This window comes from Dermochelys coriacea, chromosome 25 (genome assembly GCF_009764565.3).
Source record: "Dermochelys coriacea isolate rDerCor1 chromosome 25, rDerCor1.pri.v4, whole genome shotgun sequence".
Lineage (NCBI taxonomy): Eukaryota > Metazoa > Chordata > Testudines > Dermochelyidae > Dermochelys > Dermochelys coriacea.
Genome location: NC_050092.1, coordinates 9,685,587 through 9,712,313, shown reverse-complemented (window position 1 = coordinate 9,712,313; position 26,727 = coordinate 9,685,587). Strand labels below are relative to the sequence as shown.

General features: G+C 41.1%; 2 protein-coding genes across 9 annotated transcripts in view; one reads left to right on the top strand and one right to left on the bottom strand.

Annotated features, from left to right (window-relative positions):
- The window catches only part of LOC119848298 (scaffold attachment factor B1-like), a 32,480-nt gene extending 30,904 nt beyond the window's left edge, over positions 1–1,576 (bottom strand). For all 4 annotated transcript variants that reach the window (XM_038383936.1, XM_038383937.2, XM_043502719.1 and 1 more), the window contains exon 1: positions 1,109–1,576. In XM_038383936.1, coding sequence (XP_038239864.1) covers positions 1,109–1,576 — 468 coding nt within the window. The remainder of the gene's footprint in view (positions 1–1,108) is intronic.
- On the top strand, positions 1,539–26,356 carry LOC119848296 (scaffold attachment factor B2-like). Of its 5 annotated transcripts, none has more exons than XM_038383933.2 (21): positions 1,633–1,973; positions 3,178–3,265; positions 5,495–5,559; positions 5,646–5,852; positions 7,115–7,177; positions 8,372–8,399; positions 9,320–9,809; positions 10,217–10,263; positions 11,277–11,377; positions 13,535–13,684; positions 13,791–13,891; positions 16,085–16,221; positions 17,451–17,542; positions 18,092–18,228; positions 19,964–20,257; positions 22,610–22,747; positions 23,306–23,345; positions 24,239–24,360; positions 25,159–25,268; positions 25,453–25,519; positions 26,002–26,356. In XM_038383933.2, exons 1-21 carry the CDS (start codon positions 1,785–1,787, stop codon positions 26,126–26,128), a joined length of 2,793 nt encoding a protein of 930 aa, XP_038239861.2. In that variant the 5' UTR covers positions 1,633–1,784; the 3' UTR covers positions 26,129–26,356. The 5 variants fall into 5 exon arrangements, 3 of the variants coding, with proteins under 3 accessions (XP_038239862.1, XP_038239861.2, XP_038239860.2); XR_006277029.1 differs by having other exon boundaries at positions 1,638–1,973; positions 5,646–5,924; positions 25,453–25,716; positions 25,974–26,356; XM_038383932.2 differs by having other exon boundaries at positions 1,638–1,973; positions 5,646–5,924.
- Positions 26,357–26,727: the final 371 nt, after the last annotated feature.

The following is a 26,727-nucleotide window of genomic DNA, read 5'->3' as shown; positions in this document are numbered from 1 at the left end:
GGGCTAGAGGCCCCAGAGAAGAAAAGAGGTAGGTGGCGGTGATGGGCGGGCAGGCTGGAGGCCCCAGAGAAGGGGGGAGGGGGTAGAAGCCCCAGAGAAGGGGGGAGGGGGTGGCGGAGGGTAGAGGCCCCAGAGAAGGGGGGCGGAGAAGGAGAAGGTGGGGGGTAGAGGCCCCAGAGAAGGGGGGAGGGGGTGGCGGAGGGTAGAGGCCCCAGAGAAGGAGGACGGAGAAGGAGAAGGTGGGGGGTAGAGGCCCCAGAGAAGGGGGGCGGAGGAGGAGGAGGTGGGGGGGTAGAGGCCCCAGAGAAGGGGGGAGGAGGAGAAGGGGGGGTAGAGGCCCCAGAGAAGGGGGGAGGAGGAGAAGGGGGGGTAGAGGCCCCAGAGAAGGGGGGAGGAGGAGGAGAAGGGAGTGGGGGGGTAGAGGCCCCAGAGATGGGGAGAGGAGAAGGAGATGGGGGGGGATAGAGGCCCCAGAGAAGGGGGGCGGAGGAGAAAGAGGGGGGGTAGAGGCCCCAGAGAAGGGGGGCGGAGGAGGAGAAGATGGGGGGGTAGAGACCCCAGAGAAGGGGGGGCGGAGGAGAAAGAGGGGGGGTAGAGGCCCCAGAGAAGGGGGGCGGAGGAGAAAGAGGGGGGGTAGAGGCCCCAGAGAAGGGGGGCGGAGGAGGAGGAGATGGGGGGTAGAGGCCCCAGAGAAGGGGGGCGGAGGAGGAGGAGATGGGGGGTAGAGGCCCCAGAGAAGGGGGGCGGAGGAGGAGGAGGTGGGGGGGCTAGAGGCCCCAGAGATGGGGAGAGGAGGAGATGGTGGTGGTGGGGGGGGGGCTAGAGGCCCCAGAGAAGAGTATTTGCACCAGGGGGCTGTGTTGGGGGGCAGTCAGTGGTCCTAGGCGCGGAGCGAGGGACCTGGGTGGCCGCGCCCCAGAGGCCCCAGCTCCGCGGGGAGGAGCTGAACAGCTCGCGCCGGGCTCTGCTTAGCGCCATTTTCCCGCCCGGGGAGAGGACTCCGCCGGGCCCGAGACGCGCATGCGTCCAAGGAGCCTCAGCCCGGGGACAAAGGAGCCAGGCGGAGTGTTCCCGTTCGCCCCTCCCCCACCCCAGCTTCGCCCCGCACCTTCCGGAGCCGCTCCATCAGGACGCTCTTGTTACCGCCGCTGTCCAGGTTGCGGCGCTTGAGCTCGGCCCTCAGGTCGATGACCCGCAGCTCGCTCAGCCGCCGGGTCTCGGGCTCCGAGCCGGGGGGAGCCGCCCCGCCCAGGGGCGCGGACTCCCCCAGCCCGGCCGCTGACTGACCCTCCGCCATGACGCCGCTGCTCCGGTTCTCACGCGCGCGGGACTCGGCAGGGTAAAGCAGCGAGAGCCGCGATCGCCAGCACAAAATGGTGGCGAGGCCGAAACGCCCCGGGGGGGGGGGGAGGAGAGGGCGTGGCGCGCAGGCGCAGTAAGGGGGGGGAAGGGGTATGCGCAGGCGCACTAGTTTCCAGAAAGAAGGGCTGCTCGCTGTCGTAGCACACACACGCCGTAACCGTGTCTCCTGACTGCGCATGCGGGTGACTGCGGCCCTGAGGCGCCTCAAGCGCATGCGCCAGGTTCAGAGCCGTTGCACGCAGTCAAGGCTATGGCGCTTGCGCGCAGCCCTCGCGCCCTATAGTCTCGCCTCAGTGCGCCTGCGCCGCAGCCCCTGTGCGTGTCTCTCTCGGCTTCGTTGCCACCATTTTGTGCTAGGATCGCGGCTCTTGCTGCTTTACCCTGCCCCGTCCCGCGCGTGTGAGAACCGGAGCAGCGGCGTCATGGCGGAGAGTCAGTCAGCGGCCGGGCTGGGGGAGTCCGCGCCCCTGGGCGGGGCGGCTCCCCCCGGCTCGGAGCCCGAGACCCGGCGGCTGAGCGAGCTGCGGGTCATCGACCTGAGGGCCGAGCTCAAGCGCCGCAACCTGGACAGCGGCGGCAACAAGAGCGTCCTGATGGAGCGGCTCCGGAAGGTGAGGCAGGGGGACCGCGGGGGGAGGGGCGCTGAGGCTTTCCCGGGCTTGGGGCTGGGGAGACGCTGCTGAGAAAATGGCGCCAAGTGGAGGGCGAGCGGCGTCACGTGACTCCGCCGGGCCCGGCGCAAGCTGTTCCTGCAGCGCCGTGGAGCGTTCGGTGCAGGCCACGTGCCCCCCCCCCCTCCGCCCTGGGCCGTTGTGGTCTCGAGCCCCGTCCCTTGACTTTGGGGGAGCCCCGCACGGGCCCCTCTAGTAACCATACGCAGGAGCCTTTCCCCCGCCCCCCACTTTCGTGCACATGGCACCTGCAGGCTTGGGCCTCGGGTCCCGTGCTCCGGTCAGAGAAGGTGAGTGCAGCGCGCAGGGCGGACCTTAAGCAACTCGAGGCTGGACGGTGGGAGCAGGGTGCGCCACAAGTGGCTGTGCTGTAGTGGGAAATGTTGTGGCGCCCCTGACAAGGGGGACCAGATGTCCTGATATTTGGGGCTTTTTCTTATATAGGGATCTATTACCCGCACATTCTCTGTCCCTGGTTTCAGAGTAGCAGCCGTGTTAGTCTGTATTCGCAAAAAGAAAAGGAGGACTTGTGGCACCTTAGAGACTAACAAATTTATTAGAGCATAAGCTTTCGTGAGCTACAGCTCACTTCATCGGATGCATCTAATAAATTTGTTAGTCTCTAAGGTGCCACAAGTATTCCATTCTCTGTCCCTGTTTTTCACACTTGCTGTCTGGTCATGCTACTACTGACCATGGCTGCCATTCTCCACTCCCTTGAAAGGGAGACACTATCATTCATCTGATCACTGGGGAGGTGGCGCAATGGAAAGGGGATGGGGTGCATTATAGAAAGCACCCCACACATGTTGCTCTTTCACCAGTTCCCTGGGAATTTTTGATATTTCACTTTCATTTGGTCCTACTTGTAATGCTTACAAGGTTCTATTAGAGCATAAGTTTTCGTGAGCTACACCTCACTTCATCCTGAAGTGGGCTGTAGCTCACCAAAGCTGATGCTCTAATAAATTTGTTAGTCTCTAAGGTGCCACAAGTCCTCCTTTTCTTTTTGCGAATACAGACTAACACGGCTGCTGCTCTGAAAAAGGTTCTATTGACAGCATTTTTCTCTGTGGTGTGTTTAGTGCCCAAGGCCAAGAGTGCTCTGTAAATAAAGAATGGCTTTATTTTTTTTTTCCAATAGGCTATTGAGGATGAAGGGGGAAATCCTGATGAAATTCCAATGGTGTCAGAGATAACCATCAAGAAAACACCAAAGAGAAGCAGCAAAGGTACAAGGGAGTCGAGAGAGGATTTTTTTTTTTTTTGGATCTTCCACTTACAAAGCAGAATCTAGCTTCCCTTTTTTTTTCTTTTCTTTCCCTGCTCTCGCTCTGAAAAGTGTCTTAATTTTGGCAGTGAGAGTGAATTTATAGAACTTCAGAATTTGTGATTAATAGTATTTGGTTGAGTCAGATATAGCACGAACAGGAGCGCTGTAATATAAAATGTATGATTTAGGCCAGTGCAGCTCAATCTTACCATCAACCTCTTGTGTTACTGACCCTCTTTGTTAGTCTCTAAGGTGCCACAAGTACTCTTCTTCTTCCCTACTTATGTGAGTTTCAGTACCATACCAAGTCCCTCATTAGTGAATTGCACATTTTGTTAAATATTAATCACATGGCCGTGCATAACTGGGAATACTCCCAAACAAAGTTTGTTGATTGCTAATCAAAATTTCCTGAAAGACCAGCTTAGAAAGGATTGACTTCTACTGCCAACGTAGTCAATATTTATCATGATGTGTCTTTGCAGGAAGCTAATTTGACATTGAGCCATTTTGTGGTGAGTTTGCTAACCCTGTCAGGTTGTGGACAAATGAGGAACAGGGGGAAATAACCAAATTAATTTACACTTATGACCAAACTCAGAATTTGAGAAAGAGCCTCTAGAGGTGAAAGGTTAGGGTGTTAATTTATTTCAGCTTGTAACCAAAATGTTAAAATTAAATGTGATAAATTTAATCAATATAGATAAATTCCCCTAAGTTAGTCTGGAACAGGAAGTTAATATATGCTTTTCAAGTATTTTTCACTTTCCTTTTGATATATGGAGATGGCAACTAGCTACATAACAAATATAGAATAGCTGTTTGTGTGATGAAAGGTGAAATCGCAAAGGGAGTTTCTAAAGCTTTTTCAAAGAATAGCATATTGAAGACTCAAGCACCCTTTTAAATATAAATAAATTGATTCCAGATGAAACTTAATTCAGTATATACTGGTTTGCAAGGCAGAAGGGAAAGTCATTTAATAGGTGTGCTACATGTGAAGACATGAATTTAGTACTTCAAGTTAAAGTTTCATATCCCAGGTTGAGAGTTCCTTATAGTTTTAAAATCTCTAGAGTTTGTAACAGTGATGCATTTGCATTGCTATAGTTAAAGGGCTGTCAGGGTTACCTTTAATTTCCTATTTACCTGCAAAGCTTCCTTCAGATAGTATTTATAATTGCAGAATACTAGGTTTCACTTGAACAAAAACAAGCCATTAGATTTCTAATGGTCTGGAGTCATTTTATGCTGTGTATGAAATAAATTTCTCTACTTCTGAAATGGTGAGGGTGTTACTGCTGCATAAATAACAAACTAAAGATAGAATCTGTTTTAGTACTAGATTTCTGTACAACAGGGATTTTAAAAAACTTCTAACTTCGATTTAAATGCCTAATATAAAATAGTTAAAAACTTTGAAGTGCGTTAGATGTGGAGGAGTTGTTGGTGATGCACAAATGCTCACCTAACAATACTATGCCTGGCTCAGACCAATGTTGATGGTCACTCTTAACGTTGGGTGGATCTAATTCACTTGTAAATTATTTTGGGTAATTTTTCCCTTCCCAGAAAATACCTAAAACATGATTGCAACATGTCAGCATGTTAATAGAATGAAAATGTTTAAGCTTTATTTCTCATTGTAGAAGGGATATTTCTAAAACCACTCTCCCTTTCTTGTTCTACTGTGCTTGTATTCTTTGAGGAAAATATACTTGTAAATGTGTGAGAAATTGTCTGTTTTCATGTGTTCCCTATTGATCTGTGCTAGAACTGAAGTGTGTTGTTTCAGTAATGAGTGTTACTTATGGATGTTACTTATGGATCAAGCTGCTGAATGAATTCCTGATGTAGTAAGACTTTTAGACAGATCATTATAATAAGCTTTTGAAAAGAGAAAATTAATGGTCTTTGAAATACTTAAGAACTACAGTTATGCATAGTCAGCCTAAAGATACCTCTAGCTTAGTCTTTTACAATTTACGTTACAATTTTGTTTAACATTCAGAACTTTTATTGTAACTTACAGAAAGAAATGTGATGCTCAGAGTTATAGGACTGTTGAAAATAAGGCAAAGTATGTTACTTTTCTGCAAGAAAATGGATTTAATACCTATTCTAGGAAGAAACATCTGAAAATTAGCAATGTATGAATTCATCATTCTAATAATCATAATGTTACTAGGGCGTAGACTAGAAGAAGAGGGAGTTGAAGATAATGGACTGGAGGAGGATTCTGGGGATGGGCAGGTATGTGAACCACATTTGAAGTGAAAAATAATAGTGCTACATTCAAGTCACAATGACTATTATATATACTTTTTTTCTTTTTACAGGAGGATATTGAAGCAAGTTTGGATAACTTGCAGGATATTGACATGATGGATATTAGTGTGTTAGATGAAGCTGAAATAGATAATGGCAGTGCTGTAGATTGCGGAGAGGATTACAGTGCTGATAATATTCTTGACTCACTGTCTGATAGTAAAGAAAATGCTGATGCAGAAATGAAAGAACTTCCAGATCAGCCTACAGAATATGCTGTAGGTAACTTGGAGGCATCTCCACAGTTTTCAGAAATTAAAGAAGAATCAAGAGAAATACCAGTAGTGATGGTATGGATCTCTTACATGTGTGAAATCAGATTTTTTTTTTCAAATTAATTAGTGCACCATTATCTAAACAATAGCAAAAATAATTTGGGGATCTAAATTTTTATGGCCATTGATTTTTTTTTTCTGTTTGTGGAAATAGTATTTTTGATTTTAAAACATATTTAGGTTTTATTTGCATGCATCATATTGCTACCCACAGTACTAGTAGTCTAGAAAGCATCATTTTTATTAAATCTTAGAATTCTCTATTTTGTCTTCAGTTTACATTCCCATTTTCTTTTGTTTTCCTTTGTTCTGGAGGGAAGTGAGGGATCCAAATGTTTTAGTTGATAGACTTCATAATTGTACAGTATGTTGCTTCTGGACTGATTCAGTTTATTTCAAATTTCTTGTTAGCTTTGGGGCTTCCATTCTGACTTCTGGAATGTTTTCATGCTGGCTTTCTGTGCTTATCGTCTGGTAATAGACTGCCATTCCAGCTTTGTCCGTTAATGGTTGATGATGATCTTTCTCATGAATCTACAAGTTAAAACTCACTTGAAACATACAGTGGGGCAACAAAAGATAATTATTATTGCCCAGCCTCAGATAGGGAGTATAGATGTTATCTCTGACATGCATTGTCTCCAGCCTGGGTTATGGGGATCCAGATTGCTGCTTTTGGTTCACTTTAGAAACAGCAGGAATAACTAAGAAAGTAGTTAAATAATTCAGATTTGATTATATTTTTAAGGTAAAACTAATGAAGTCTGAGATTTTCTAAGCGCTATTTAAATAGATCAACTTGTTGTTTAGAAGTTGACTTTCTTGCTTTGTTTTGTGGCTGTGATTGAAAGGCAAATAAAAATGCCATATAGAATTTTCTGTTAACATTGAAAGTTTTTATTTTTTAAAAAAGCTCAGACTTTTAAAGTAGGCATGCAGAGCCTGGAGACAAAGAGAGAGCCATTGCCTGCCTGTCTTTCTTTTGTTTTCTTTTTTTTTTTTTAATGCAGTCATCCATAACCATTTTTCACCTTCTTTGTTGCTCTGTTGAATGCTAGCATATAATTGCTTAATAGCAGTTATCTGAAAAAAATTAGATAAAATATTTTGCCAACCTCACAATTTTTCATTCAGGTTTCATTATCAATAAAGATGTGATGAATCTTCTGTAAACAGTGACATATTTTTCCTATTTATTCTTTTAGGCAGAAAGTGAGGAAGTTGGAAACAGTTTAGATGTTTCTTCATCTGATTTAACTGTAGTGAAGGTAAATTCTTTTTTAATTTTAAATTTAATTTCAATAATGACACATGCTGTATAAAGAGCTTAGTTTCTGGAGGGAAAAATACAAATACCTAATTCTTATATTCCGAAAATAGTGAATCACAGAAACAAATTCAAAGTTATCATATTATGCATAGTAACAAAATTATATACCTTTCCCTATGTTGAATTTGTCTGGTGATTGGAAGAATTGGGCCTCTTTTTAACTTTGTTCCAAAATAATTTACTGTCAAAATATAACTGTCATATACTTGGCTATATTTCATATACCATCAGACTTTTGTATACACTCATGTTTACAATGTTCATTGTTACCATGACTGGGTGTGATATAAATTAACTGAAACATAGGGCCTGGTTTTCAGACGTCTGGAGGATCCACAGCTCCCATTGACTTCAACAAAAGCTGTAGGTGACTTGCACTTCGGCAAATCAAATTTGTAGTAGTTACATAGCGTTGGGAAAATGTATTTATAAAACTGTTGTCTGCTGATTTGTTTGCCTGTATATTAAAGGCACTAGAGTGAACAGTACAGTATATACTTCAGCTGACTTAATAGCACTGTTGTGATTTTTTCCATCTTTTATATGATGGACATGGCCTTAGTACTGTAATATGTTTTGAATACCCACAAAAACACTTAGCCCTGGCCTACACGGAGGGTGGGGGGGGATCGATCTAAGTTACGCAACTTGGGCTACATGAATAACGTAGCTGAAGTCGACGTACTTAGATCAACTTACCGTGGTGTCTTCACTGTGGTGAGTCGACTGCTGCCACTCCCCCATTGACTCCGCCTGCACCTCTCGCGGCGAGTCAACGGTGGTCGATTTATCGTGTCTAGACTAGATGTGATAGTTCGACCCCCGCTGGATCGATCGCTGCCTGACAATCCGGGTAGTGTAGAAATACCCTTAGTGATTCCAAGTAGTCTTTGATTTTTTTAATATTTATATTTCATAAGTAGAAATTATAAGGTATTTACCTTAAAAATCTTACTCTAAAAATGATTGGTTTAAGGAAGTTGTTTTAAAATCTAACCTTTTCAAGGTTTATAAGAGATAATAAAACTTACAGTAATTTTTCACAGTGTTCTCTTTTCTAAATAATTTTAGACAAGCTCAGCATCTTTACATAGGATAGTGTTTTCTAATTATATATATTTTTTTCCTACAGGAAATTGAAGAACTCCCGTTGGAGCCAGGTACTGTTTTGGGGGGGAAAGAAAATAAAAAGCTAGGCTTTGAAATGGTTTTGCTCTTGCACCGATTCCTCTTGTACACTTATTTGTTTTATTTAACTGCATTACTATAGTGTGCATTATTCTAATGGTGCACAGCCCAGATCATTCAAGGATCATAGAGATTGGAAACCCAGTCATATCACCAGATCTGTGACAGTGTCATCTCTGTTGTTTGAGAAATACATTCAGTGTGATGAAATGGTTGCTTTAAAACCTCTTTAAGTAAGCATGGTAATTAACCTAAGCCTTAAAAAGGTTCTGCATGTAAAACAGATCTTGTGATATCACACAGTACATTAACTCTGTAATTTTGAGTGGAGAAGTACAGGTAGTGTAATACTATAGTAGGGAACTAAAATTAAAAAGTGCCTGGATTTCAGAAGAAGGAAGACAGAGTTTCTTCATGGAAATTTCATACAGATACTGTTCACTTTTCTGGACTGCAAACATACTCGTGCACCATCAGAAGATGTTCCGGTTTTCATATTGGACTGTTCTGCTAAAAGAATTTCACAGGAATTTGGGAATTGAACTGTCAAAGAATTGATGCAGTCAGTTAAGCATCTTGGACTTTGGAAGCTAACTTAGGAAGAACTAGAACTCAACTTGAAGAAGACTGTCAAGGATGAGACAGAAGGTTTTGTGTTTAAGTTTATTGGGCATTTTTCTTCCATGTAGCTTTCAGGCTTTAATATAATAGTTTGTTAGATTGCAGACAGTTTAGAACTTTTAATATTGTGTACATTAGGGTTTTCCAATCTCTGTGTAGCTTAGAACTTCTCTTGGTGTTAGTGTGGCAGCCATGCCAGTTCCACATTTGTGATTGCTTTATTTCCCTGGTGATTAAATCTTGTGCCATTCTATTCCTGTTAAATCCGTAGAAAATGAGAAAATACTCGAGATTTTGGGGGAAACTTGTAAATCTGAACCACTTAAAGAAGAAATATCCGAAGTGGAGCAGCCATATGCACAAGAAGCAAGTAACGCCGTGGCAGGCAAAAAGCTAGCAGAGGAAGAGGACGCTCTTGCTGCCAGTCAGTCGGAGGAAGATGCTTTAGATTTGGACAGCAAGTCAGCACAAGATCTTTCAAGGAAGGAAGCAAAGCATTTAGTTGTAGCAAAAGGGGAGACAAGTGAACAGACAATAGATGAAGAGAAAATGGACTCTGAATCTTTAGTAATAAGTGATCAGAGTAGCAAACCATCAGAAGGTCTGGAAGCCTCTAGTGGGGAAACAGCGGATAAAGATGCAGGTCTTGAAACCAAAGATAGTAAAGAAGATGCCAAGAAAACAGAAGACAAAGCTAATTCTGAAGAATCAACTGCTACTAAAGAGTCCTCTACCAATGAGGACGGTGATCAGAAAAAGAGGTTTGTTTTTTCTCAGTTTTAGACCAGATGCTATCTTTTTCATTGGTCATTAAGTGATGCAAATAAGCTGTTTCCTTCAATTGGCAAGCAAGACTGATGAAATTGTAGTCTATTCCTAAAGAATCTTTTATTTCTTCTTGTGCAATTTTTAACTGATGGTTTGATTTCCTTCCTTTCCTCAACCTTCAAAGGTTGTTTTCTTAAATTCTTCCTAATTTTTATCTTCTGGCAAACAGAATTAATTGTCTGTTTAAACATCTGACTTCCCACATATCAGATTTGAAAAAGTTTGCAAAGGTGTCTTTTATTTCACAACTAATTTTCTGGTAGGTATTGAATTCTAGCACACATAATTAAGAGTTATTTTCACTTTTTCTGGGTTGAATAACACTGTTTTTTGTCTTTAGCTCTGTTGAGGATGCAGACACAAAGACGGTCTCAAAAGATGAGAAAGGTACGTTGTAAAATTGAGACTGATTTGGAAGAATGTTAAAATCCTAAATCTTATTCTTTCACATCCATCAAAGATCCAAGGGAGTAATTGACGACATATTCCAATTGCATTTTTTAGCTTGATTCTGCAAACACTTAGCCATATGCTTAATTTCACTACAGTGCAATCCTATTGAAGTCAATGGGACTACTCGCAGTAGTAAAATTAAGTGCAGGTGTGTTTGTAGGACTGGGGTGCATCTTTGAAAATATAATCTTGGCTGTAAAAAGTTGCTTCCTACTTCTGTTGTAGGTTCTGATCATTTCTAATCGAGATTGTCATTGCAATGAATCCTTAAGCTCTATAGTAATTGAGGTTAGCTTTTAGTGTATGGCAAACATTGATTCCATTTAAAGTTACTAACATAAGGTGGTATGTTTCATGGTACTATCCATTTTGATTTAATGTCATTCTATATAAAAACTTCCTGCTTATTGGTTAAAACAAAGGCAAGGTTTGCAGAAATTTTATCTAATACTTCATGATTAGATTTATAACTTTTGTGGCACTCTTCAAAAGCATTCAAGTCTCCAGTAGTATTCTCCACTGTCCTGGAGAATCAGGCTTTCAGTAGATGAAAATTTCTTATACTTTCATTATTCTGCATGTCATAAGAACAGCCATACTGGGTCAGACCAAAGGTCCATCTAGCCCAGTATCCTGTCTTCCGACAGTGGTCAATGCCAGGTGTCCCAGAGGGAATGAACAGAACAGGCAATCAAGTGAATCATCCTCTGTTACCCATTCCCAGCTTCTGGCAAACAAAGGTTAGGGGCCTTGACATTACCATGTCATACTAATAGTTATGTCAAAAAAAGAGTGTTTTGAAACTGCAAAAGTTAAACGTCATGTATTTAAAAGTGCTTAACATTTTTAAGATCAAAATGGTCTGGCTGAAGGAAATGGAGTTTCTAGGACAGTTGTTTTTCACTGTGACATTTTTCTGATACAGTAGTGATTTATTTTTGAATTAGGTCGTACAAGTAGCAGTTCTGGTAGAAATTTGTGGGTTAGTGGACTTTCCTCCTCTACCAGAGCAACAGACTTGAAGAATCTTTTCAGCAAATATGGAAAGGTATGTGTGTTTTATATAGTGCTTTTAAAGTAAATGCAATTTTTTTACTTAAACAACTTATTAAAATTAAATGGTGACTTAAAATCTTGTTGTTTACGTAATAATGAGCATCATGTTGAAATACATTTTGTCTTCTGCCTACTTGTGTAAAACCTTAAGAGGAAAATGGGAGTGAACTGGCAGTATGGCTGAACAGGCTAAGCTAATAGAACATAGAATTGTCAATTATTGAGGGTCAGATTTTCAAAGTCAGAAGCAAAGGGAGCTGGGCTCTTGGCTGCCTTTTATGCCTTTGAAAATCTCCCCCGAGAGTACAGTTCTCTATCAATACCATTTCTTCAAGAAATATCCGGTAAAGTAATGCAATGGTTGCCCAGATTGACCCCTCTGCAGAGGGTGTCCATGAGAGGTGGCATGCCTGTTCGAATACAGGAGTGGCAGAGCCAGGGATCTGGCACCTTCCCCATCATAGTCACTTCTTCGCTGCCTGGTTATCACACTGGAATCTAATGCTCTCTCACACAGTATTGACTTAGGGTTGACCCTTCCATAGTTGCTACTATGAGAAACCAGGTCAGTGACAGCATGGTTCCTCCTGGAGCTTTTTGGTGTCAGCAAGGAAGTGGAATCTGGAACAGCTGGTAGCCACTTCTGCCTCCACTCCTCAAATGGCTTTTCCCATTTATAGAAAAAAAATTTAACTGGGATGCTCTGAAAGGTCATCTGGTGGACTTCTTGGATCCACTGCTACGTGAGAGGCAGTCTGAGGCTATGTCTACACTTAAACACTGCAGCTGCACTGCTGTAGTGCTCTAGTGTAGACACTTACTACACCAACAGGAGGAATTCTCCAGTTGCTGTAGTTAATCCACTTTCTTGAGATGCAGTAGCTAGGTCAATGGAAGAATTCTTCCATGGATGTATGCTGGGACTTAAATTTCCTTAAGTATATTACTCAGAGGTACGAATTTTTTTACACCCCTGAGTGACATGATTGGTTGACCTAACTTCAGTTTAGACCCAACCTGAAGTCAGTGAGGTTTTTCTGACTCAATCATTCCTTGTCTCATTTTTCTCTTCAGAAAAGGTCATCTTTGTGTTGTTGAACATGCTTATAAATGTTCCAGCGAAAATCGTACTACTGCAAATGTATTTTGAAAAATATGTAAATGGTACATTGTGTTACGGGATTAAATAAAGGAATTGGTTATGCTCATGTGGAGATTTATTCCTCTCGTTTTTTATATCATTTAAGTGAAGTATATTAACCATGTCAGACTGATGGTGATGTTAATAAGGCAGTGCACTGATATTGCTCAGTGCCGCAGAGAGGATGTTCATTTTGCAGTTGTTATATCACACTGCATAAACTGAATTAGTGTTTTTGTGCATACTACTATAGTAGCACTGTCTAAGTTTTTGGTATTTATTTTGATACTGTCAGGATGGAAGTTCCAGCATAAGATTGCTTATTTCAGCAGTAGTAGAATCTGCTCTAGAATTTTAAACTCTGGTCTTTCTAATAATGTTGGCACTGCCATTGACATGTAGGGAAATACTATTAGTATTTATACTTCACTTCGATAGGTGCTTCTCAGCACAACATTTTTAGAATACTCATGGCCAGATTGGGTACACCTCTGTTCCAAAATGTAACCTTGATGCCAGTATCAAAATCTTGTCAAATGAAATCAGGTGGTTTCTTTGAAGTGCTGTAAGTTCTTCGGGGCAGGGATTGTCTTTTTGTTCTGTTTGTACAGCGCCTGGCACATTTGGGGTCCTGGCCCATGCATGTGGCTTCTAGACGTTACGATAATACAAATTATAAATAATGAAAATGGTGTTCCAATGGAATGGTGCAAAACCAACGTTCCTGGTACATGTGGCATAGCTGGCATTTTATTCTCTATACCAAGTACTTTGTATCAATGAAGTAGTAATGGTGGATTCTCTGTAACTTGAAGACTTTAAATCATGATTTTGAGGACTTAAGTAACTCAGCCAGTGGGTGGGTGAGGTTCTGTGGCCTGCAATGTGCAGGAGGTCAGACTAGATGACCATGATGGTCCCTTCTGACCTTAAAGTCTGTGAGTCTTAGTCTGAAACTGTGGTTGAAGATGTTGCAAAAACAATAATAAAAAATACCATTTCTTAAAGGTGGTTGGTGCAAAAGTGGTGACTAATGCTCGCAGTCCTGGGGCTCGCTGTTACGGTTTTGTTACAATGTCAACATCTGAGGAAGCTACCAAATGTATTGGTCACCTCCACAGAACAGAGTTGCATGGGAAAATGATCTCTGTAGAAAAAGTAAGTGGTGGTTTTCTAAGATGGATATCATAATGGAAATATAAGAATGCATGCATTAATGACCTCAGACTTTTAATTGATTATATTTTGGCAAATACTATTCCAGGCAAAAAATGAACCAGCCGGGAAAAAACCTTCAGACAAAAAAGAAAGTGAAGCAAGGAAGGAGAGAGACAGGCACCATTCTACAGATTCCAAGTCTGAAAAGTAAAGTTGGTTTAAAAAGAAACTGTGTGAAATGTAACTGTGAAAGACAAATAATAGTTGAACAGAATTAAGTTTTATTGATATTACTGTTTAGAAAGTACCCAAACATGTTTTGTTGTTTCATGCTGCACCTGAAGTATTGATTGATATCAAGGAAGAATAAGCATTTTTATTGCACTGCACATCTTGCTTCACGGATCCTGTATTTGTGACCTTGAGAGGCCATGAAATGGAAATATCAAGAGGCTATATAACCTGTAGTTACTTTCTTTCTTTGAAAGTTCATAGATTCCCCTTTATGCTAACTTGTGTACCTGATTCAGTTCAGTACTCTCCACTTGCTTTTACGGCCTCAAAGCTGTCTTGTTACCCTGGTGCACACATTTCTGACTTAGTTATACAATTCACTCTTAGCGATACAGTTAACTTTTAATTTGTGTGCATCAAGTTGGTCTTACAAAATCCAAGTCTGATACCTCTTTAGAGTCAGAAAAGGTCTCTCATGTCTAATCTACATTGGAAAAGGTTTGCTGGTGTAACTAGAGTGTCAAATCCTCCTAGTGTAGATGCAGCTTTTATCAGAAATACGCTTTTGCCAGTGTAGCTTATACCAGTTCCTCAAATGAAAGAAGCTAAACTTGCAAAGGCCCTCTTGCTGGTACAACTATGTCTGCACTAGGGCTTTTGCCAGTATAGAAATAGCATAAAAATCACACCACTAATTGACACTATATTAGCAGAAGTTTCTAGTGTACACTTGGCCTTACTTAGATTGTAATTCATACTTCTGTTTCTAAATCCTAGATCTGCTTTCTATTTTAAAGTGGTGCAAACTTTACTTCAGTATCTTAGGCCTTCGGGGTCGTCATGTCAGCCTCCTGATCCATATAGTGATCGTTCCCTTTCTTAGGCCTGACCAGCCTTGATAAATCCTGTACTCCTGGAATGTGACAGTTCAGTACTACTTGCAGTAACTAACATCTGGAGCTGATATGTTCCATATCACAATGATTGTTTCCTTTCGGAATTATTCATGCTTTTCAAGGATACTAGAAAGAGAGAAGTAGTGTCTTCTGGGATGCTAGTACACTGAATGTGTGAGACAAATAAGGTGACCAAGAATCCTCAATGGCAGTAAAGCACTGCATAGTGTGGCTTTTCCTTCCATATTAGCTTAGTCCAGTTATTTGTAGCTTGGGACCTGGTCATATTGTTTTGGGCCCGCCCTATATTGGTATCTCCTGATCCAGTTCATTTTTATGTAAACCAGCATAGACGCCATGGTCATCATAATTATTTCATATATGTTGTCCTCATAAATGAGGTATTAAGGGGTCTTCCTGTAATCTTAATGGGACGGAGTCAGCATCCTAAATTTTCAAATGTTCCTATTACTTAGGCAGCTTCATTGAAAGACTAATCCCAATTTCTGAAAGGGCTGCTAGAATGGGTCATGAGATGTCTGCTAATATTTATTTTCCCTGGGGCATGGTAGCCTGTACTGCTTATTTGAAGGGCATTCCATTTCACAGTATTCTTAAGGTTTGTCTACACTGGCAGTTTACAGCGCTGCAGCATTCTCGCTCGGGTGTGGGGGGAAAAAAAAAACCCTGAGTGCTGCAAGTTTCAGCACTGTAAAGTGCCAGTGTAGACAGTGCACCAGTGCTGGGAGCTGTTCCCCTCGTGGAGGTGGGTTTTTTTTACCACCAATGTTGCTAGTGAAGACATGCCCTTAGATGCTACACTCTATATTTAATTTACTTGCCAAAGTCCTGATTACTGATTTGAGTTTTATTTGAGCAGTTTTTTACGGCAGAACATATTTTCTAAAGCTTTTATCCTACTTTAGTTCACTCTGTATGGATGTCTGTTTTTAAATGACAAACAGTGAGCTATATGTGAAGATTCATTATGGATGGAATTAACAATTTGGAAAACTGTTAATTTTCAAAAGGATCACCTACTGTTCTTTCTAATTTCTTTGGATCTTTCTAGCTTTCTTATTCAGTCAACTAAATTAAGGAAAATGTGTGCAACTATATGTTGCATTCAGGATTTGGCAAATTGGAAGAGTTTACGAAATTTCAGTTTTTGAATGTTTTTTGTGGCTCCTGTAGAAATCCAAAAGAAGAGGAATTGTGTAGATAACTGTGTTCCTATGTACTGTACTATTAAAGCTCAGTTTATTTATAGGTCTGTCAGTATTAAAAAGGACGAGAAGACAGATAAAAAAGATGATACTAAGAAAACAGAGAGAGATGAAAAAGAAGGAAAAGAGAAAGATGAACAGAAAACTACATCTTCCAATCGCTCTAGGACTAGCAAATCAGGTAATGTAAACTGTTTTCTAAATAGAGAACTATATTACAAACATGGCTTGTATGACAACTAAGTGACAAAAAAAAGAGTTTCCAGACATACATATAGATAAATTAGATTAGATTGTCATGCCATATCCAGTGAAATCTGTGGGGAAAGTGATAAAACATGGAGAATTCTTCCTCTGTGCTGGAGAAGTTTTCATAATATTCAATAACCTATGTTTTAAAAAAGAGTACAAATGGGGAACCGTTTGAGAACTGTTGACTCTTTGGAATTTAGACCTCTAATCTAAATATTTGTGGCAATTTAGTGTCCTTCAAAATACTTGAAATTTGAATACATTGTAGATAAATGCTTTTAGTTGTTTTTTTCCTCCCTCCCAAAGGATTTTTCTATTCTGAACAAAGTGTGTTTTTATATTGTAAAAAAACCTCACATGTAGTATAAAATACATTTTAATTATGAAGACACAGCTAATTTAAAGAAGTCTTTATTATTCTACTTAAATTATTACAATTTAGAATATTTATTATATTCAGCAACAAATGGTATTTCAGCAAGTTTAACACTCCGTTAAGAAGAATGGTTGAAGCTAATTCATACAGCATTATGCTGCTTCTCTGTCAGACTCTTAACAGAGCAGCAGCTATTTGATTTAGGGCATAATGGGTTTAGATTTATGAAACTGAAAAATTTGTGGAAAGAATAAAAATGTATGATTTTTGTATCTTTTTCTCTGTGAATCTCTCTTGCCTCTAGTTATAAGCAGGAATAAATTTAGTCTCAAGTTTTGCTGATATGTATAGAATCTGATGCAGTTCATGGTCTGTCTTTTGAATGCAAAACTTAGTTTTGTGTCATACATTGTGTGGGAAAAAAACTGCATTTTAAGGTGCAAAAGTGGACTTAAATTCACTATTTTGAATTTTTTTGTCCTCTTCAAATAACAGCAGAAGTCTTACTGTAATCTCCCATTATTTTTCTTGTTTCCCAAAGTTAACAAAGGCAAGCATTTTGAAGCCCTAATTTTACTAATACTTCATTTTCTTTTATATAAATCTCATATTCAGGTTAAAAAAATTTAACCTCCAGCCTCTCACTTCAAAAAAAAAAAAAAAATGAACATAGTTCTGTGATTGTAATATTTATTTTAAAAAAAATCTAAGATATAAAACATTGTTCTTGCTACAGTTTGTTATATTCATTACACAATCTTTGTTTTTTTTGGTTCATTTAGGAAGTCGAGGAATCGAAAGAACAGTAATAATGGATAAATCCAAAGGAGAACCAGTTATTAGTGTGAAAACCTCTACCACATCAAAAGAGAGAGTAAGTACAATTTCAGTAGAAAACTTATCTCTGAAAATAGATTTAAACCAACTTTCCCTGTAGCTCTGCAGAGTATTTGACTTGCATTTTGAAAACTGTGGTGGTTCTTTTAAATAAGGGGATTCGGCTAGTCATATGACACTATATTGGTAAATGATTATGCCCTGTCTATGTTACAGCTTTCTTCACTGCTATTATAGGCAGAATTGCACATATTTAATGGAACAACGCCATTAAGACATCACGCTGCCCCAGATGTGTAGAGTCAGGAGCAGTGGGTGTCACTACACCTTTAAAATGGTATGGTTTGTGTTGCCCCAGAGACAAAACCAGCTAGCAGACTCACTCCCCAAAAATTGTAGCCAAATTATTGGTGCTGCCTAAAACTCTCTTCCTTCTAGTTCACTTGCAAGTGCCTGCAATTATTTGTCCCTCTGGTAAGGAAGGGGGGATAATGGTCATGTTTGTGGGCATTTATCTTATCTGGTCTCTGGAAATGTAATCCAAACACTTTTATTCTGGTTCATATATTACTTTGATTAAATGCAGAATACTAAGAGCCAGGATCGCAAGTCAGAGAGCAAGGAGAAACAAGATATTTTATCATTTGATAAAATCAAAGAACAGCGAGAGCGTGAGCGACAGAGGCAGAGAGAACGAGAAATCAGAGAAACGGAGAGACGCCGGTGAGCTTAGTGTCATCACTACCCTGAGCATCGGGAGCTCCCACGCCCAGACTCCCACCCCACTGAGCTCCAACCAGCTGCACCCTGTCCTCCCACCCCACCAAGCCCGACTCCCCCAGCACCCAGATCCTCCACTGAGCCCCTCCTGAACACCCCCACGCTGACCCATAACCACCTTCACCTGGGCTCCCCTGCAGAGTCCTATTCCCCCTGGACCCAGAACCTCCCAGCAAACTCCTTTGCATCTAGATCCCCCCCCAGTACCTGGACCCCCCACTAAGCTCCCCATACAGTGATCCCTCCCCCTGTGGCTGAGCAGCATTTGGGCCAGGACGTGGGGGAAGGGGTCATTGCATGGGGAGCTGCTCTCCCTGTCCACCCATTCCTAATATATCCAACCCCCGGCACCCGGAACCCCCACCCCACCAAGCCTCACCTCCTGCATCCAGATACCCATCCCCCACCCCCGTGCAGAGCTTCCTGCAGCCAGGGGAGGTTTCTGGGGGTTGATCTGCCTGAACAGATGCGCCTGTGCTGCCAGGGAAGGGTGAGTGAGCACTGGTGCAGCTTCTCTTTGCTTCCCCACAGAAACCATTTTTCTGCGGGAAGCAAAGAGAATCTGCAGGGAGCATATTTCTGCACATGCGCAATGTCACAGACTTCCCCCAGGAGTAAAATATGATTCAACCTGATTGAACTAGTAATTCAAACCATTAAGATTTGGCTCCTTGTTCTGATCGCAGATTGTCTGCAGAAACGATGACTTTTTATGGGTTTGTGATTCATAGTGGTTTAGTATACAGTTTAACAAATTTACTTAGGCGTAGTGGATACTATATTGTATATTCAATATTCAGAATGCAGTGAACTGTCCCTAATGCACCAACATGAATCATTTGGTGTAATAGAAATTAAATGTATTCCTTCCTTGCTAACGGGGCAAAACTGGAATGTTTTTATATAACTTTTTACCCTTATTGCTATGCAAGGGACGAATTGTCATAGAACATGTTACAGGATCATTTACCCTGCTTTGAAAATGTCTGCATTTATGTAGTAGCAAGAGATCATTATTCTGCGATGATACTGTTCTGTTGACAGTCTGTTATGAAAATGACAGTTTAGTATTGGAGCTGTCACCTCATGCATTGTTGTATTCAACTTCAAAGTTTAGTCTCCTGTATCTTTGTCCATTGGTCTGGGTTTATATTTTTCTAGTGCTATTTATTCCATGAGCTTTAATGGATTCTGCAGTAAATCTTTTGAACAGAAGCAGTATCTTTTCTTGTTGTTCAGTAACACTTAGGTATTTTCAAATTTTGCATTTAGCTTTGCTAAAATACCTTTGTTTTAACTTTGCTTGTATTGAACTTTCACCCTGAAGGGAGAGTAAAATTATTCTCTCCCTTCTATTGGGGAGTTGCATGCCTGCTACCTTTTCTTCCAGAAGAATGTAAAGAGGGACATAGAACTCTTCACCTTACGAGAAAGCATTTTCAAAACTGCTCCCTAAGGAAGGGGTGTTATCACTACTAAATTCTTGCCTCTTGTCTCATTGTGTCTGTATATTGTTGCTTTTTTAAAAACTATTTTAAGTGACTGTGATGTCTGTTTAGTAGAAAATAACAGTCAGCTGGGTTGTGTGGGAGAAGATCTAGGAAGCCTTCAAAAAATATATCACTTGAAGGTGTAATTTACCCTTTAAAACCAACAAATTTCTACTTCCCCTTTTCAGAGAACGAGAACGACGAGAGCGAGAACAGCGTATTCAAGCCATTCATGAACGGGACGAAAGACAGAGGCTTCAGAGAGAGCGCGACCGGCTTGAATTTCAAAGGCAGCGGCTTGACAGAGAGCGTTTGGAGAGGGAGAGGCTGGAGAGAGAGAGGATGCACATCGAGCAAGAAAGGAGGAAGGAACAAGATCGCATACAGCGAGAAAGAGAAGAGCTGCGTCGTCAGCAAGAACAACTGCGCTATGAGCAAGAACGGCGATCAGCAATTAGGAGACCTTATGACACTGATGCAAGGTAAGTGACTGCAGTGAAATTCCAAATTGTAGATTGTGTTTATAGCAGGAAGTTTAAGGCTGTACTCTGAGATTTTTTTTATGCAATTAGTAAGCACTCTTCTTGGAACAGATGCTAAACTTCTGAGCGCCACCACTGTTTGTAGCTCGGTTTGTTTTATTCTAGTTAATTTGATATTTTTAAATAAGCAAAATCAGCAAAACACACAGATGTGTATTAATAAACTCAAAAAGAAGTAAATGCACATCCAAAATAGATTACAAAACAATGCAGTCAAACAGCCACAGCAAATGATGTATTTCATACTTCTCTGAGACATCCATTACCATGGGGTGTTAAGTGCAGCTACAGGAATTAAGGTTACACCTATGATTCTTAAGGAGAAGGAACCCTTTTCTCTCCCTGCTCTTTGAAGCAGCCTTTTATCTACCTCCACCTTGACCTGTAGAATGGTGGGAGTATCTTCCTCATTGGCATTAAAGATGCTCTTTTCTAGGTAAGGACCTAAAGAAATTGTTTTTTTAAAAAAATAAATTCATAGTAGTCTCACGGGTAAGTATTTGAATTTCAGTGGATATGCATGGCTGCCAAATTCCCCCTGAAGTGCTGCAATTTTTCCAGCAGCAGGGAGGCAGAAGCAGGCTTCCCTGTTTCCATTTCCCTGCTAAGGCTGCAGCTACTCCAGGGGGTTTACAGACTGATTCCAATCCTAGGTTGGGAGGTAATAGGTCAGTTGGATCCTGGGGAGTAGGATGGGTGGTAGTTGGGGTAGGTGTGTCTCAGCTGATGGCTCTATCCAGCCTGGCCTAATAGGGTTTGGGGCCTGGCTTTCTTCATGCCCACCTCTGGCCCAGGCTGTCTGCTGATGCGTCATGGCGGGTGGGGAGAGAGGGGCAATGTTAATGCATGGCAATCAGGAGCCCCATCCCATAGTGGCCCCCCACAGGCCTGGGGGAGATACCGCAGCTCTGGTTGGCAAGGAGCTGAAAGTGTGTGAGGAGCCCTGGATCAGGGTGAGACTGGGATCCATCCCCCATTCCACTCCCATCTGCCAGGGCAGGATCCCCTCCCACCCATGCTCCAAGTGGATGATCCCATTCTGAGCTCCTTGCCAGCCTGTGCTGTGGTATCTCCCCCGGACCTGCTGGGGGAGCAGTGTGACAGGCTGAGCTGGGGCTCCTAATTGTTGTGCATTGTCAGTACTGGCCCTTCTTGCTGCCAGACCCTCCCTGCCCCACCACACACGAGCAGCTGAGTCCCCGCTACTGCCTCTCACATGTAGGAAAAATCATGGTATTGGGCTAATTTGATGATTACTGTGTGGTCCTTGAAATCTTGATTTACATATAAGGCAAGAAGCATTTTAATCACTTGTGCCTTGCCAGTTTTTCACCTTGACTCCCTCTGTTTGTCTCTGGGGCGATTATTCACAATAAATTTCAGTTCACATAGCTAGCTGAGTGCCCAGTGAGTTTAAATTATATTGCTCTTGTCTTGAACTCTTAAGATTTTAAAGCATGAGTCAATACAGTAGTGTATGATAATTCCAAATTAATTCTTAACCAGGTATCCTGAACAATATTGATATTTGACAGTCCAGCTGCACACAGCTTTACAAATGATGATAGTGCTCTCAAATGTGTCTTGTCTGCTAGATATCAGTTCACCTTTGCAGTGTGTCTGTCTGTCTGTCTCTGTCTGTCTGGGAGGGCTGCAGGCTGATAGAGGAATATCAGAGTGAGTTGCCTGAATTTAATGTGTTCTGAAAGCTGATTCATACCTATTTTTTTGATATACCTGAAACCTAGTCATTTGGGGACAAATTCAACCCTGGTTCACTTCTGGTGAAGTGCTCCTGGGGGGGTTACACCGGGGTGAATTTTGCCCTCAGTCACCTATCCTTTTTGCCTTACTCAGTCACCTACAGTAACCAGTTTTACTGCAGAAATAAAAAATAGCCAATTGGAAGCTGTGCTGCGATGTACATAATACTATGTGACAGCACTCAATTATGACTCCTACAGAAACTAGACTCAAGGGAAGTTGCACAAGGGGTTGTAGAAATTGTGGACTTGAATCATAAAATACAAATTTCAGAAGGATTAAATAGTCTTTCTACTCTCATTTCAACATATGCTGAGGTTAAGGTGTGTGCAGTATGGATGCAATTAACTTTTCTGAAATTGAAATGAGAAGTCAGTTTGGCACTTCAGGGATTTTAATTATCATATCAAAAATATAACTATTAAATGTTCAGCTTGTCACAGGTTGCTTTAAGTGAGACTTGGTTTAGAAAGAGCAAGATGGAAAAATTATTGCTTCACATTGTATTAAATGTGCACTTTCTTACAGGCGAGATGACTCCTACTGGCCGGAGGCAAAGCGAATGGCGATGGATGATAGATACCATTCTGATTTTACCCGTCAAGATCGCTTCCATGATTTTGATCACAGGGATCGTGGCAGATACCAAGATCATTCTGTGGATAGGTTAGTAATGTGGTTTTTTTTTTTTCCTCCTGTATTAGCTGAAATTAAGAAAAGAAAATCTTTAGTGTCATATCAGGTTTACTATTTGCTTGTAAAATAGTGCAAAAAAAGTAAGTATTAGAACTTGTGTGTTCTTATGGCTATATGTGTATCTGCTATTTGCAAGTTTGTGTATGTTACTTCTGTACCACTTTGATTATTTCTCCAGCTCTTCGTGTTGTGATGTTTATTGTGTACCCTTTCTTGGTCCCAACCCTTCCTTCCTGTCAGATCTGATTCAGAGCTATTGCCTCAGGTGCTTTGTCACATTTCAGTGATACTGCCACTTGTGTTGCACTGGCACATATAATTTTAGTGCCCTGGTATGTGTTTGGTTTTAGTAAACCAGTTTCTCTAATCCTAAAACTATATTTCTAATAAAATAAGTATTCCCATTTCCATATTTTACAATATAACAAATACCAGCATTCAACGTAGATTACTTCTTCAAAACCCCAGTATAATTTAACTGGAAGATATAGCCATTGTTACTGAGTTGCTCTCTTTTTTTCACCCCAGGAGAGAAGTTTCAAGGGCAGTGGCAGATCGAGATGGGCAGGTGGGTTAAGTGGAAATTCTTGCTTCATAAAAATGTGCATTTAGATAGTGCCTTTCATTTGGAAGGATCCCTGGGTGCACAGGGCTCTTAAATGCAGCCGCCACTGCCATGAAACACAACAGCTGTTTATTAAACAACTGATTTCCCACACTGAATATGCAATGCATAAATCAGTTGCTAACTACAGTAGTTGTCATAGATTAGGAAAAAAACACATCTAAATGATTGAAGTTACCATATGGATTCTCTTTTTGGGACTAGGTGATGAAAAGAAAGTGTGTTACGGTTATTGGTGTAAGATGCATTATCAGTAAATGTAACATGTAAGGTAGTTGTTCTGGCACTCTATCCATGAACAGCAAAGAACCCATTGTCTTCAATATAGCAAAATGGTCTATAGAAAATGCAAAGGTGCCATAATACAGAGGGGCAAATGTAACTGTGCAACAAATATCACCTTTTTAAAAACATTGAGATAGGGGCTGGACTGGCACTTTGGAAATCTAAGAATTTTGTTGACACTTTACCAAAGTGGAAGAGTTGAAATGAGAATGGTTCATGTAAAGTTATTTGAACCCGGGAGAAAGAACTGAAGCAAAGACAAATTGTTAAAAGGATTGAAGTAAAATTGCATTCCACCAAAATATTAATTAATACACAGAATGAGCCTTAGAGTAGTAAGGGAACCAATGAAAAGTTTTGAAAGTTATTTAAAGGAGAAAATATTGCTCCAGGAGCTCACACAAGTAGATGGTCAGAGAGGGGCTGTATGGAATCTTGCTGTCAAAAATGATCTAGTGACTTGATAGGTTGTGGCACTGGCTAAATTCTGTTGACCAGCGTTTTCCAATTTGAGAGTTAGATTACAGCATTCCTATGTCTTTCGTTTTCAGCATTACCCAGATGAGCGCCATGGAGGACCAGAACGTCACTCGCGGGACTCACGGGACAGTTGGGCTGGCTATGGGTCTGACAGAAGAATGAGCGAAGGGAGAACGATACCTCCACAGTCCCGGTTAGTATGTGTAAATGAGGACAGTCATTCACCAGTGCTCATGCTCTTCGAAATGTCAGTGAACTCTCTGAAGGGTCATAGTGGGAATCAGTTTTACAAGTGTAAATCCTCTCTCCAGATAGTTTCATCGAGGGTCTGTTCTCTCCTGGGTGTGCAGTGAATTTACAGGTAGCTCCCCTGTGCATCAAGAGAGGGAGCTCTCTAGTGAGTAAAGAGCTGCTCTGCCAGTGGAATCATGGTTCTCTTGTAAGGGCTTCCTCTTCTTGGGATAAGATCGAGTTCTTTCACTCACACTCCAGAAATACTCTGAAAAGGGGCTAATTTAGGGCTGTTGGTCTGGATTTGAGATTGTATGTATTAATAGAAAGCAAGCTAGAATCTTGGTGGAAAACCTGAGATGGGACTAATCTGAAATCCCAGATGTTTTTTTTTAAACATCTAGACTTTGCATTATTGTTCTGAATATTAAATATACACCTACACTTGCCTGAAGTGATATTACTCCACTAGTAGCTCCATGTTAAGTATTGAGTGTTGCAGTACGTTGTGATATTAACTGATTGTCTGTAGGTCAATTAAGAAAATTGTTTTCTGTGTTAGAAACTTGTTGAACAATCTTCCTAATTTGATTGTATCCACTGTAAATGTAGGATTTACATAGATATAGCTTGGTAAATGATTTTATTTAGTTTACGTATGGGGTATTGTATTTGGCTTCACCATTAGCTATCAAAGTGATGATGGACACACCTAGAAGATTTTCTTTCATTTTTTTTTGTTTTGTTTTTGTTTTTTAAGAGATGGACGTGACTGGGGAGATCATGGTCGAAAGTTAGAGGGGCATCAAGATCGTTCATGGCAGGGCAGTGCAGATGGAGTGATGGGACGGGATCATGAGAGATGGCAAGGTATACTTGCTGCTTAACAGTGTGATTGTGGTTTTTCTAGGCATTACTGCTGTTGAACTTTTAGTGGCAGTTAAAACTTATACTGAGCTTTAAAAGCATTACCAAGCAAGCAAAATTCAGGGAATAAGGTGTGGCTTTTTAAAAATGCTTTATTTTTATTTAAACGCTTTCCCCGTTATTGTAGGTGCTGATAGAGGCATCCCTGCTCAGTCCGCACCAGCCCATGTGATGAATCGAGGAGCAGTATCCGGGTAAGAAGCTTAGTCAAAGATTTTTGGTCCTTTTCCTTTCCTTTCTTTCCCTCTGCATGTTGTAATTGAATCAGTTGAGTAATGTTTCCATGATTTTATCTGGTGCATTTTATTTCAAGAATAAAAATGATTAAAAAAATGTAAATACTACAAAATCACAGCAATGTTACATATTTGCAATGAAGATTAAAACACACATTTTAAAAAAAGAAAAGGAGTACTTGCGGCACCTTAGAGATTAACAAATTTATTAGAGCATAAGCTTTCGTGAGCTACAGCTCACTTCATTGGATGCATTTGGTGGAAAAAGTTTTCCACCAAATGCATCCGATGAAGTGAGCTGTAGCTCACGAAAGCTTATGCTCTAATAAATTTGTTAGTCTCTAAGGTGCCGCAAGTACTCCTTTTCTTTTTGCGAATACAGACTAACACGGCTGCTACTCTGAAACCTGACATTTTAAAAAGTTTGACTTTGTTCCTAGGCGTGGAGGCTTCATGCAAAGTGGAACCCAGAGCCAGATAGTGCAGGCTAGTGGAGTGCCAGGAGCATTTGCAAACCAGGACAGAGCAAACAGACCCAGTGATCCCCGCTTCACGCACCGCTACTGAAATTTTTAACCTTCTCTGAATGTAAGATGGCTACAGTGGTGAATTCTATTACCCAGGGTCACCTTGAATTTATGTAATTAAAAATCTGCTGCCATATTGTAATAGAAAACTATGTGAACTCATTTGTTTGTTTTTTTGTAATAAATGTGTTCATGTTCAAACACCACTTAAGTTTCTGTTAATGAAACATTCCATTTTTCATAAATAATAAAATTAGTTTACAGCTAATGCTCTTCTTTGTTTTCATGGTCTTTGGCCATTCTGTATCACAAGAGAAGTATAAAAAAATGTGAATTTAAGAACATAAGAGCAGCTATACCAGGTCAGCCCAAAGGTCCAGCTAGCTCAGTATCCTGTCTTTGGACAGTGGCCAATGCCTGGTGCCCCTGAGGGAATGAACAGAACAGGCAATCAAGTGATCCGTCCTCTGTCACCCTTTCCCAGCTTCTGGCAAACAGACACAATCCCTGCCCATCCTGCCTCTGATGGACCTATCCTCCATGAACTTACCTAGTTCTTTTTTTGAAACCTGTTAAGTCATTTACTTAAATCTCCACTGCAAAGTAACCATTCCTTTGAAAGCACAAGGAATTGTTTGC